The sequence below is a fragment of the Panulirus ornatus genome, chromosome 11 (genome assembly GCF_036320965.1).
Source record: "Panulirus ornatus isolate Po-2019 chromosome 11, ASM3632096v1, whole genome shotgun sequence".
Lineage (NCBI taxonomy): Eukaryota > Metazoa > Arthropoda > Malacostraca > Decapoda > Palinuridae > Panulirus > Panulirus ornatus.
The window spans coordinates 4,659,565-4,673,931 of record NC_092234.1 but is presented as its reverse complement, the minus strand read 5'-3'; the positions used below and the strand labels follow the sequence as shown (position 1 = coordinate 4,673,931).

Here is a 14,367-nt window from a genome sequence, read left to right as displayed (position 1 = left end):
GTGAAACAATTGAGCGATGAATTCATGCTACTCATGGTGTCTAACCTGAGTGTGTGTGTGTGTGTGTGTGTGTGTGTGTGTGTTGCAGGTGTGTGTGTGTGTGTTGCAGGTGTGTGTGTGTGTGTGTGTGTGTGTGTGTGTGTGTGTGTGTGTGTGTGTGTGTGTGTGTGTGTTGCAGGTGTGTGTGTGTGTGTGTGTGTGTGTGTGTGTGTGTGTGTGTGTGTGTGTGTGTGTGTGTGTGTGTGTGTTGTCAAATTGTTTGGCGAAGGTGGGGAGGCATGGGATGTGTGTGGCTGTGGCGTAGTTTTGTGTGGCGTGGTTTGTGTGGCGTGGTTTGCGTGGCGTGGTTTGCGTGGCGTGGTTTGCGTGGTGGTAATGACCTGACGTTCACGACCTTAACTACCCTGGCAGTTTGACTGGCCCAAAGCTTACAAACAAAAACAACAACAACTAAAAACAAGGACAAAAGCTTCGATACAAAACAAACACGAGCGACTTCCATTTGCAAGAAGAAATTTGTGATCAGTATTCCTATCGAATGACGTCATCTGGAGGGAGAGTGACGTAATTAGGGCAGGAAGGTCATCATGACCTTACAGATCAGGGTTCCCTGACGACACGAACGAGTCATTACACGTGACATCTGTCCATCTAATCTCTGGAACACACAAGGACAACACTTCCCTTCTGGCCACACACACATCACGCCATCGCACTCACAGGTGTCGCACACCCCACTCAAGGGGTCGTACCCTCGTATATCTTTAATGGTCGTGCCGTCGTACTATCAGGGGGGGGGGGGGTCGTACCGTCGTACTTTCAAGGGGGTCGTACCTGTCGTCCTCAGGTGGGTGAAAACACGCCGGTCCACGGCGGACGACCACCTGACGTGCACAATGGTGAATGAAGATGTTATGTGATAACCATAACCACAGTCTTCACTCTGTCTCTAGAATGCCACTAACCACCACCATTACCCACTAACACATACCAAGAATAGTCGTTCTCTCTCTCTCTCTCTCTCTCTCTCTCTCTCTCTCTCTCTCTCTCTCTCTCTCTCTCTCTCTCTCTCTCTCTCTCTCTCGTCATACGGGCTCAAGGCACGACCTTAAACGACCGACGACGACCACCTACTTTCAATGAAGCGTCAATCACTGGCTGTTGCAACGTTATGGGCAAAAGGCAACTTCTCAGTCGCCACAGAGGTGGTCTACCGATCCTTAACTACGGGACTTTGGAAACTATGAAGCCATGGACTGTAAAGAGAGACATATAGGTTTAAAAATATCTTTTTCTTCTTCTTTCCCTCCCTCACTCACTCACTGTCAAATGCAAATGAGTCAAGCTCAATTGCCTCTTCCCTTCTTGCATCATTCCACCAGCACAAGGTTCGAATCCTCGCCCCTTCCCTGCGGCAGGAATGCTGATGTGAGCATCGAGATTCGAACCCGTGTGTGTGAGGCCAGACAACACATTCCTGTTCGTGTTGGGTTCCAGTAATGTTCCTCCTGCCTCGTACATCGGAGCCGCATCGCACCAGTTTTCTAAAATCCGTTCATGATTTTTCTCATCTTTGATGCTCATTGGGCGAGTACTGAATTAGAAAGCGCCCACCATCATTTTGAATTTGTTTTTTTTTTTTTTGACATCTCGACGCAAAGTGAGCGCCAAAAGAAGGATTAAACCTGGGGAATTTATGATGACTTTGGCGCCATGTCGCTTCTCCTCACCGATCGCTCACATCCCAACTGTTTCCCTGCGTCACGATTCTCTCACGTCATTTCGACCTTATCTCCCGCCATCGCTCCGCGCTAGCGTCGTCGCTGGGGCGATCACGACGTGGGGGGGCAAAAACCTCGTACATTTGACCACAAAGTGACCTACATGTCAGGGAAATGTGTGGGACGACAAAATCTCATCGACCTTCACCGACCATACACACACACACAAACACACACACACACACACACACACACTCGTTGTCGCCTGGGTCCAGATGGTTTACAGTGAGGTGTGCGAACGTTTGCCGCTCCATAAACGTTTGCCAGGCCTCGAACGTTTGCCAGGCCTCGGCCGGTGACTGCATAAGCCCCTTGCATCATGTGGCAAATCCCTGACTCCATTTGATTACAGTGGCAATATGAGGAGGGGGGGGGGGTGTCAATGTTGCTCTCCCCCCCCCCCACAAAAAAAACCTAAGTTAAAACTACCTTGTTTAAGTTGGTTGAGCCACGTAAGCTAAAGGTTTGGTTTTACTGGCGTGTATATATTCTAGACTCGTTTATTTAACCTTACATAAGTATGGTTAAGATAATACTAAGATTGAATTATCTGGTTGGTTAGTTATCTATAATTTAGGCTCATTAACTACCAGGGTTATTAAGACTGTTAAGGTCAAGTTATAACCACCAGTTGAACAGTCTTGAACATTTTCTTCAGGTGTTGAAGAAGATCATTTCAAGGTCGACTTTGTTCATCCTGAGGTGTCATACTCCAAGAATAACTTATAATCATTATTCTTACCTCCTACAGATCTGGATGTAATTTAACATACGATGTTAACAAAGTTATGTTCTCTACACTAACTACAAATTGTATCATGTCTGACGTGAGGAGTTCATGAGTGAAAGTACTGATGAACACCTCCAAAGCTTTTCAAATATAATAATTGTTTACCTAAAAAAAAATCCAATTATTTTCAAAAATAGGTAAGCCAGCAGCTAGAAAATGGGGGACAGAAAACGTAAATAGGAGATTAACTAAGTTATGCTGTAAAGTTTAAGCTGAAATATTCTAAGCTGGGGCGACTTAATGGTCTCTCGACCCACGCCAGAAGCAGGTGTTCCTGGAGGAAACAAACGAGAAGAAGTTTATGATGTATTAAATTCGTCTTGGAAGCCATAAACTTGTGTATTAACTGAGGGGAAGACTTGCTTCTCCTGGTTAATGGTCCAGCCACACCAGAAATAAATTCTTTATTCATCTAATCGTATCGAAATTTACCATTTCTTCCCCATGAAAATTGCTTCAGAATTTTTCATTTCTCAAAACGATAATGGCTTAACTAAAAACAACAATAAAAAAATATTGAGTTATATCAATCATGATACAGAATAATTTACCAATTTATGTCAGTAAAAAAGTTTCATTGCAAAAACAGAAGGAATATGAACCATCTCGGTGTTTACAATGGGTCATTTGTATATTGATAACATTATACAAGAAACTCACGAATATAAAGGGAATATATATATATATATATATATATATATATATATATATATATATATATATATATATATATATATATATATATATATATATATATATTACTACAGACTACAACATTTCTAGATATTGTCATCCAAATATTCGAAGACGTCCCCTTAACAGATATTCTTTTATCTTGATAACATTATTCAGTTGGTGACACAGATGTCGAATATCGTACAGCAGATTAAGCCATGTGACAGATGTTGTAGGGGGTGAAGTAATCCACTGTGACAGATATTGTAGCAGGAACTAAACCTGGTGACACATATTGCTGGGGGGGGGGTACTAACAACCCCACCCCCCCCTTCTTTCCCCTCCCCACCTAGACATTATTGTATGGGCCACGTAACAAGCTAACAGGTAGTACGAGGCTGTTACACTCCCAATTCACACCGTGTGTGATCAAAAGCCTCAGTAGTATTAACCATGACATGTGCAGCGGCGGGGTGCAGTCAAGGGTGGCTATCGCGTGGATGTGTCATCGATCGATCGTCCTTATGGCCCTTGAGCATTGTGAGGAGGTGAACTGACCGAGCAAAATGTCAGCTAATTACATCAGCGCACATATCTACACCTGTCTCGTGCGATTACATCAGCGCACATATCTACACCTGTCTCGTGCGATTACATCAGCGCACATATCTACACCTGTCTCGTGCAATTTGGCGAATCTAATCCCACGAAAGCTAATCAGAGACGAGATGAATCCCGATCTAGACAAAGAACTTTATTATGATTACAGTCATAAACAGACATTGCTGTATGGAGATTGTGAGAGGATTAATGTGAGATCAGAATGTGAGATGTTCATAGAGAAATATGGAGAAGAAGAAAAAAGGGGAGGGTTGAAACAACGCATCTGTATATGTCTGCCTCTCTCTCTCTCTCTCTCTCTCTCTCTGCTCTCTCTCTCTCTCTCTCTCTCTCTCTCTCTCTGCTCTCTCTCTCTCTCTCTCTCTCTCTCTCTCTCTCTCTCTCTCTCTCTCTCTCTCTCTCTCTCTCTCTCTCTCTCTTTCTCTACATATAATGCTTGTGTCTTGCATACAGCTACTGAACCACCTCTGCCATGCAAAACAGAGTCGAGCACTTGGTTCTAACCAAACCTCACATTGTGCCACACAATAGCCCTCTGTGAGGGAGCAACCAGTTATTCTGTTGTGGCTGATGAATGTATATGTGTGTTCACGGTTGTGAAGAAAACGTGGCGTGGGTCTGTTGTAGCTGATGAATGTATGTATGTGTTCAGGGTTGTGAAGAAAATGTGGCTGGGAAAATTACGCGACAAGAAGAAGGTGAAAGTTTGAAGACTGTGTCTCATTGGGTCTGGCCAGAACTGACGTGGTGGTGTGGCAGTGGTGGAGGTTATGGGGTAGTAGTGGTTATGTGGTTAGGTTAGGTTAGGTTAGGTTAGGTTAGGTTAGGTTGTTTGGTGTTTAACCCCGTCAACTGCCAGGGGTCATTTAAGGCCGTGAACATCAAGTTATAACGACCAGTTGAACAATCTTGAACACGTTCTTCACATGTTCAGAATAACTGTAACACCATAAACATGTTATTGTCTCTATGGTCCTTCTATAATGACATCTTTGAATGATCTGTTAGCTACGTCGACCGAAACATAATGACACGATTGGTGGAATATTTTTTTTCCCTTTCAGTTTAAACCAACGAAAAGAAAAAAAAAGGTTCAGATATGATATAATTTTAGACATATGCCTATATCAACACCACTGTACTAAGTATAACGTAGACTCATCAACGTATGACGTAACAGCAACGAATATTTAGTGGTTTTTTTTTTGCAATGTTTTACATAATTTTAAAAACTATTTGAAAAACATATGGAAAAGGGTTTTTTGTCTTTTATTTTGAGTTGAGGAAGACATATATCGGATTTCCCTTCCACTGTTCTTTCCACTGAGGGAATGACGCGCTGTGTGAATTTTTTGGGGGGACAGATAAGGAAAGATAAAACGTGAAATGTTAATCAAATAAATACGTGTGTTTACCCTGGGGGGGCCAGACGCTGGCGTCAAGAACACAACAAAATATACAGCGAGAATACAACTCAGTATAAATTCCCTTCCTTCATACAGCTTGTAAACTGTATTTTTTAATACGAAAACATCTCTTTGGACAGAGAACTGGGATTAGATAAACAACATTGACAGCCTTTCATGCTCGAAGCTTTCAAAAGCCTGAACTTACGCGTGACACAGAAATGTCCTGAACTTACGCAGAACACAGAAATGTCCCGAACTTACGCAGGACACAAGAATGTCCTAAACTTACGCAGAACACAGAAATGTCCTGAACTTACGCAGAACACCCAAATAATCTGAACTTACGCAGGACACAGAAATGTCCTGAACTTACGCAGGACACAGGAATGTCCTAAACTTACGCAGGACACAGAAATGTCCCGAACTTACGCAAAACACAGAAATATGTGAACTTAAGCGGGACAAAGAAATATCCTGAAGAATATGGAGGACAGTAAATATATTCATGGGATACAGCAAATTATCTGTGTCTTTGTGTCTTTGTCGTAACAGTTCCATCTACGTCTCTATCATTTTCTGAGTCTTTTTATTTTCAATTCTGATTCTATATCAATATTCATATACAGTTTGTGTCTATGTCTTTCCCTGGACTATCTCTTGGTTATCATACTTCTAACTGTGTCTTTGTCTCGTATCTTCTGTGTCTCGTTAGGTCACCAGCTTCGTATTTTCAAATCTGTCTATTTCTGTCTTTTACTGTCTCTTCCCTGTCTCCCTCTTCTGTATCTCTCCTTTTTCAGTCACTTCCTATCTTATTATTTCTATGTTTGTCTTTGTTCATTGCTAACTCATAAATTTCTGTGCGCCACAGAATATTTTAAGTCCTCATACTTAAAGGGGCATAGAATAAACAATATTTTAGGTTACAATTCTTAAAGGATTCGTTAAAACGAATGATTTTAGGATATCACAATTAAGGGTATGTAGGAATGAAGATTTAAGGACATTCGACCTAAAGGATATAGAATAGAATTTTAGGTCATTGCATTTAAAGGTTATAAAGTCCTAACCAATTTTCATTTTCCCTTTAAATACAACGAGCCAGTTCATTATAAAGTTAATGATCATACAATATATACATCAACTGAATTACATTTATCCTTTAAGTACAATGATTTTAGGGACACCATACTTTAAAGGGGTATATGACCACTTTTAAGGAAATGGATCCATCACACATGATGAATACGCTGCAAAGCTAATGAGTGTAAATAATCGTATGAATTACGTTTACATACTCATCACCCTGAGTCAGGCTTACCCATCACAGTAAAGGTGAATATACCCTCATGATACAGGAGACTCACCTTATTCATCATGGGTAATATACCCTCATGATACAGGAGACTCACCTTATTCATCATGGGTAATATACCCTCATGATACAGGAGACTCACCTTATTCATCATGGGTAATATACCCTCATGATACAGGAGACTCACCTTATTCATCATGGGTAATACTCATCATGTTATTACTCATTTTGAATCTGAAAGGACTGTATTTTTTAAAGAGGATTATGACTTTTGATATATATATATATATATAAATATATATATATATATATATATATATATATATATATATATATATATATATATATATATATATATATATATATATATATATATATATATATTCTCAGTTCAGTTTGTGTAAAGTGTTTGCTATACAAACAATTTGTTTACACACCTTGTTGATGTCAAACATACAGGATTTATGCCGTTGGAAATTACGTGTCTGATCAACATTGACTTGGATGTCATAGATAATCACTCTGATGATGATTAATGATAATCACTCTAATGATGATTAATGATAATCATGATTTTCTAAGATAATCACATGGTCTTTTTTTTTTGCTGGCGTTCATAGCGTTTCATTGTGTTTCAACTGGTTTTTTTTTTCACTTTTTAATGATAAGGCAAGATTTGCACATAAAGGTCAAAGTTGAAATGTTCATTTATCAATTTAATGTTTTTTTTTTATTGGAAATTAGACCACAAGAGCTATCTGAGTGTAGACGTAATGTGGGATATTAAACAACAACCACAAAAAAAAGTTATAGATTTCGAAACCATGTCGTTGTTTTTATCAAAACAAATCCTAGAGAAGAGTTTATGTATGATTTACTTTATCTGTGTTCCTTGTTTCAACGTACAACTGATGGACATTACGGTAAATGATGTTGTACTGATAAAGTTGATGATAAAATCATATATTAGTAATCAAGGTGGTATATATATATATATATATATATATATATATATATATATATATATATTTATATATATATATATATATATATATATATATATATATATATATATATATATATATATAAAAGAATGACATTACAGTATAACTTTACTTCATTGTTTAGTAGGTTGGGTTGATACAGCGAAGGTGAGGGAGGTGTGCCACACTACAGCGGGCTTGAGAGGCTACAGGAGGGAAAAGCACATTAGAGCAGGTGTGTGGCAGTGTGTGTCACCTTCCCCTCACACACACACACACCAACCAGACGCTGGGCTGCCACACTGGGGAATTATGTATCAGGCCACCGACACAGCTGCTGTGGCCGGTCACGTCTTGGGGAAGGGGGGAGGGAGTGTGTGTGTCTCTCTTTCTCTGTCTATCTATCTCTTCCTCACCTGCGGTGGGAGGCGAGAGACACTGGAGAATCTCTCTCTCTATATATATATCTTTTTTCCCCAGGTGCTTTAGAGGCGAGAGACATGAGGGGAGGGGGTTGTCTTTCTCTCCCTCCCCTCTCTCTCTCTCTCTCTCTGGCCCTCACCACACAGGCGCGTGCAAGGCAACGCGACGGAGAGCGACTCGAGGAAGAGAAAGAAGCAGCTGGATGAGCAACCTCATAAGATATGGAATATCTTTTGAGGAGAAGCTACCTGATGTGGAGTCCCGGGTGTGTGTGTGTGTGTGTGTGTGTGTGTGTGTGTGTGTGTATGTGTGTATGTGTGTGTGTGTGTGTGTGTGTGTGTGTACAGGTCATCATCCAGGTCACCCCAACGGTGATACTGGGTTTGGGCCATCGAACAGGTCACCTTCATCCCAGGTCATCTTAACGGTGCTATAATGTGTACAGGTCATCCCTGGTCATCCAACGGGTCACACTAACGATGATAGGCGTGTAGGTCATCTTACAGGTCATCCCAACAGTGTTATCATGAGAACAGGTCATCTCAGGTCAACCGTTGTTGACCCCTCGCCACATTGGTGGTGACCTTGTCAACTCATCCTCCAAGAGAATATTCACCATCTCGCGCCGTGTTTCACTTGACCTGGCATGAATATTTCTCGACCTTTAATTCACAAGATTCCATTACATAGTCAAGAAAAATGTATGAGATCAACTCACATTGGAATAATTTCTCTCCTTTTTTTTTTGAGGAGGTGCGGGTTTGCACCCCAGTGTCTTCCGTGATGAGGTGGAGTCCAGCCAGTGAGTGAGGGAGGGAGGGATCTTGCCCTCATTTCCTCACAGGGGTTAAGACTCACGGCACAAGTTGCAGGCATTCCGTGCGAGGTCACGAACGAGATGAAGCTTGTATACCAGGTCACGAACGAGATGAAGCTTGTATACCCGGTCACGAACGAGATGAAGCTTGTATACCAGGTCACGAATGAGATGAAGCTTGTATACCAGGTCACGAACGAGATGAAGCTTGTATACCAGGTCACGAATGAGATGAAGCTTGTATACCAGGTCACGAACGAGATGAAGCTTGTATACCAGGTCACGAATGAGATGAAGCTTGTATACCAGGTCATGAATGAGATGAAGCTTGTGCACGGGGTCATGAATGAGATGAAGTTTGTGCACGGGGTCATGAATGCGATGAAGCCACAGGCATCTGTGGTTGGTTCGCTTACGCCATGAAGAACACTGGGGGAAAAACGGAGCTCTGGCCACACTTGCGATGAATAACTGTGTTAAGGTTCGTCAAACTTGTGGTCTCGCTCTAATAAAAGCTTGACGGGCTAAGGCGTCGAGAGAGAGAGAGAGAGAGAGAGAGAGAGAGAGAGAGAGAGAGAGCCGGGGATGATGAGATCGCTTGCACTCACGATGAGAAAGATACGACGTTTTCTGAGCCTCATCATACCTACAGTGGGAACTGAACCCTGGAAGTCTTGGCTGAGGTGTTCGAGTCTTATTACAGTCTACCCCTCCCACCTGGTCTTGCCTCAGTGTGTCCTCCAGATGAACATAATCCTCCACTATATATTAACACAGTGTCAGGTCTCCACCTTATGTGGGTCTTGTACTCACCTGGCAGACATATGGGGGGGGGGGGGGGGGGACTTACCTTGGGGACACATGGAGGGGGGGGGGGGTGGGGACTCACCTAGGGGGACAAGAGGGGATTGATCTGGGGGACAAGTGGAGGCTAACCTGGGGGTACAGGTGGGGACTTGCACAGGTGGGGACTGACCTGGGACACAGGTGGGGACTGACCTCGGGTATACATGTGAGGACTGACCTGGGGTACAGGTGGGGACTAACCTGAGGGCACCGGTGGGGACTGACCTGGGGTCACAGGTGGGGACTGACCTGGGACACAGGTGGGGACTGACTGGGGGTACATGTGGGGACTCGCCTTGGGTCACAGGTGGGACTGACCTGGGGTCACAGGTGGGGACTAACCTGAGGGCACCGGTGGGGACTGACCTGGGGGATCCTGAAGAGCCTGAGGAGGTTGGCCACTTGGATGGAGGTGACGGAGGAAGCTGCCCCCACGACCCCAGAGATGACCTTGTTCCGTACCTCTGGGGACGACCCATCACGACACTTGTACTCTCCGTCGTCTATGTTGCTGATGGAACCTGCCGGAGAGGCGGACACACGCTCGTTACTGCTCCTGCTGGGTAGTTAATAGTCCTGCTGGGTAGTGGGGGTCGTTAGTTGAGGTAATTAATGGTGGTCAGTGGTCCTGCTGGGTAGTTTCTGCTCCTGCTGGTAGTTAATGGTCATGTTGGGTAGTGGGGGTCGTTAGTCGAGGTAATTAATGGTGGTTAGTGGTCCTGCTGGTAGTTCGTGGTCGTGCTGGGTAGTGGTGGTCGTGCTGGGTAGTGGTGGTCAAAGTTAGTCGTGGTGATTAATGGTGGTTAGGGGTTGTGGTTGATGATCGTTAATGGTGGTGGTAGTTAGTGGTGGTCGTTAGAAGTGGTGGTGGTGGTGGTTAACGTAGTTGTTACTGCTGATAACATGTGTTGTGAATGGTGCTTGAGGCAGGACATGAGGTAGGTAGAGGATATAATGGTGATCAACAATTGGGTTAATGGTGGTCAACAGCGAGGTTAATGGTCATCAAAAAAGAGGTTAAAGTTGAAAGACAATATATGTAAATGGGAAGTGAAACAGACCAACACATCATCCATTATCTTGACTGAGGTAATAGAGTTAATGAGTACGAGGAATAATAATTTGGCACGTGATTACGAGAGCCATTAACTGAGGATCTAATGGTAGGGGAGTGTCAAGTTAATGGCGCAATTAAATGGTGCCTACTATCATCATACACTGCTGTAGTATGGTGATAAACCTATTGGGTAGAAACAACCATTAGATTTGGTTAATGGTGCTTACGGGTGAGGATGAGAGTCTCTCTCTCTCTCTCTCTCTCTCTCTCTCTCTCTCTCTCTCTCTCTCTCTCTCTCTCTCTCACTGAAGCAGAGAGATCATTTGAAGACTCAAACGTGTCAGTTTTGCGAACATCTTGGCCAAATGGATTCGTAATGAATAATATAAAGAAGAAGAAGAAGAAGAAGAAGAAGAAGAAGAAGAAGAAGAAAAAGAAAGAAAGAGAGAAAATCCTTGCTCGTGATAAGAACTGATAAGCAGATTCGTTATCAGCAAACACTCTGCTATCTCTCCATTCTATATAGACGGTTCTATAATCTCAAAATCGTCCGTAAAAGAACTCGTCACATCAGACGCGTTCGGATTGGCTGCTCGTGAGGACTCCACTCTCAGAGAACCAATCACAGGCGGTGTTTCAAGTCGCTCAGGAATGGTGAGAGAGAGGTCTGGAGGGTGTGGTCGCCATCTTTGAATGCCAGCTGGGAGCCTGGCCCATCGCTCCAGCCAGCTGGTCAATGTCACATTTCCTATAAAGTCACATGGAAATTGTCGTCCACGTTTTCGCCAATGGGGGAAATATTGTCGTCTTTCGTCGCTGTTTAGCTACGTCATCGCCTCCACCACGAAAGTAAAATCTGTCGTGGCTGAAGGTAGGTACCCCGTTTTCTATAGACATCGCCACGTCCAGGGGCACTGGGAAGGGAGGGAGGACTTGTGTAACAATGGCAGGACTTTAACACGAGCGTCGGGAGATAACGTATGAGTCGATGTCGCTCTGTTCTTTTTTTCTTTTTTTTTCCGGTTCGAGTTTTTTTCATGTCAAGTGCCTAAAGAAAACGGAAGGTCAGATGGCACGACCCCATAAGCTCGACGGTGGGACCATGATTCACACGACGTACGACTCTCTGAGCACGACGGTACGACCATGATTCGCACGACGGTACGACCATGATTCACACGACGGTACGACTCTTTGAGCACGACGGTACGGCCCTTGAGCACGACGGTACGGCCCTTGAGCACGACGGTACGACCCCTGAGCATGGACGAGAGAGATTACGAGACCACTATAATAATGGACCCAGAGGACACACTCGAACGCACAAATCCCTCAGCTTGTAATCCCACAGGCACTCACGGTGAGAGGGGATTACTCCTGTAAATCCGGTGATCGCATAGCAGCAAACCTCATATGCTTTAAATCCCCGAAATACTGAAATAATGGTTTGAAATCCCTCGAGGATACTGAAGTAAATCCCTTCCTGCTGCAAAAAATCCAGCAGGAGCCACGAGATGGGAGGGATTTCTGCTATAAATCCAGCATCACACAGGATCACAAAGAACGTTTCTGAGAGTCAAAAGGATTTTCCCTACAGGAACGAACCCCCGCGAGTACTGGCAACACACACACACAGGCCAGGAGGGGTCTGCGCGGGTCTGCGCGGGTCTGCGCGGGTCTGTAGTGCTTTACTGTATCATTATTTTCGGTGAAAGAGGATTTTTTCGCAAAGCCGATTTTAAAAAGAGTTACGTCGGTAAAAAATAGAAAAAAAAAAGAAAACACTCTCCCCCCCTACCCCCTTTGTGGTACGTATATGAGGGAAAATGGGGAAGGGGGAGGGGGAAAGAAAATGGGGGATGGGGAGGGTGGTGTTTTCGGCTGTTAGAGAGAGAGAACGAAGTGCTTACCGCCCATCGTGTGGTTTCAGGGAACGGGTGTGGTGTGGTGGTGGGGGGAGGGGAGGTGTTCGTTCTCTAGTTAGGCAGTGGTTTCTAGTAAGGCCAAGAGAGCGTGGATGATAAGACGCTGATAAGATGATAAAGTGGGAGATAATGACTGAGAGACCAGGAAGTTCTGATGATGAGGTGAACCAGCTGGACGAAAAAGAAGAGAAAGAAAATGGGTTGAACTTGGAGAGAACATGGGAATCATTTTATTTCTCTCATTTTTTTTTATACATATTCGCCATTTCCCGCGTTAGCGAGGTAGCGTTAACAACATAAGACTGAGGCTTAAAGGCAATATCCTCACTTGGCCCCCTTCTCTGTTCCTTCTTTTGGAAAAGTAAAAATAAAAAAATAAAAAAAAAAAACGAGTGGGTAGAATTTCCAGTCGCGTCCCCTGCACATAACTTGTATAAATGTTCTCTAACTTTTCATAAGTGTGCTCATTTGTGAGGATCAAGGACGAAACACATAGTCATTCCCAGAGGAAGGACTTAAGCTTTGACGCTTAGCTGTCTGTAAGCTTAAGTACTGTGAGATTAAAATGTTTCTCCTTTTCTTTTTTTCTGCTTTAGCTCTACCTGTGCAATCACCTGAGGGCATGTGTGTTGGAGAGAGAGAGAGAGAGAGAGAGAGAGAGAGAGAGAGAGAGAGAGAGAGAGAGAGAGAGAGAGAGAGAGAGAGAGAGAGAGAGAGAGCCGGGGATGATGAGATCGCTTGTACTCACGATGAGAAAGATACGACGTTTTCTGAGCCTCATCATACCTACAGTGGGAACTGAACCCTGGAAGTCTCGGCTGAGGTGTTCTCACACACACACAACACTTAACACCCACCCACCCACACACACACACACACACACACGCACCTCTAACGTTCGTCGTAACTGTAGATTTTCCTGCGGTGAGCACGACGCGCTAGCCCTGCCCCCTCTGGCAAGAACCTTGTCGTAAGAACTGGTAAAGCGGGTAACTCACTCACTCTCTCTCTCTCTCTCCCCAGTTAGCCAGCGGTCAGCAGCCGTAAAAAGAAAAAAGGAAAAAAAAATGTGACGGCAAAAGAGGGTTAAATATAGCGGGAGTCGAGCCGTGGGACCCCAGTCTGGATGTTGAAATGTATCAGGTGCCGCCACGCGTCTTGCCTCAGTAATAGATTTCTCTGGGGGTAGTAAGGTTCTCTGGGTGTGTGGCCGAGGAAGTGCTTGATGGCGGCTTCCAGAGGAGCATGGCTCTCTGGGGAAGGCGTCTGAGGGAGGGTGGGGACTTCTGGAGGAGTGGGTCATCTCTGGGGAAGGAAGGGGGTGGGGGAACCTCTGGAGTAGTGGGTCATCTCTGGGGAAGGCATCTGAGGAGATCTCTAGAGGAGTGAACCTCTATGGGGAAGGTCTCTGGGGGCAGTACGCTCCTCTGGGGGAAAGACTTTGCTCCCTCTAAAGGGGTCAGAGAGACATGGCCTCCTGTTTAATATATTCCCAACATATCTCTTCATATATATATATATATATATATATATATATATATATATATATATATATATATATATACATTTCCCTCCGCGAAATATGAATGTAAGAGATGATATATACCCAGCAACACGAAAGGAAGGCTGGGATATTTTGTCATATAACGAACAAAAGAACAATTATATATATTGGGAAAAAGTATATACATATATATTTTGATTGGTCTGTTGATGAGTGTCATA

General features: G+C 43.8%; 1 protein-coding gene across 1 annotated transcript in view; it reads right to left on the bottom strand.

Annotated features, from left to right (window-relative positions):
• Nucleotides 1-14,367, bottom strand: part of LOC139751080 (metabotropic glutamate receptor 6-like) — a 126,713-nt gene that overhangs the window by 31,774 nt on the left and 80,572 nt on the right. The window contains exon 3 of the mRNA XM_071666183.1: nucleotides 10,027-10,181. Within this exon, the coding sequence (XP_071522284.1) occupies nucleotides 10,027-10,181 (155 nt within the window). The remainder of the gene's footprint in view (nucleotides 1-10,026; nucleotides 10,182-14,367) is intronic.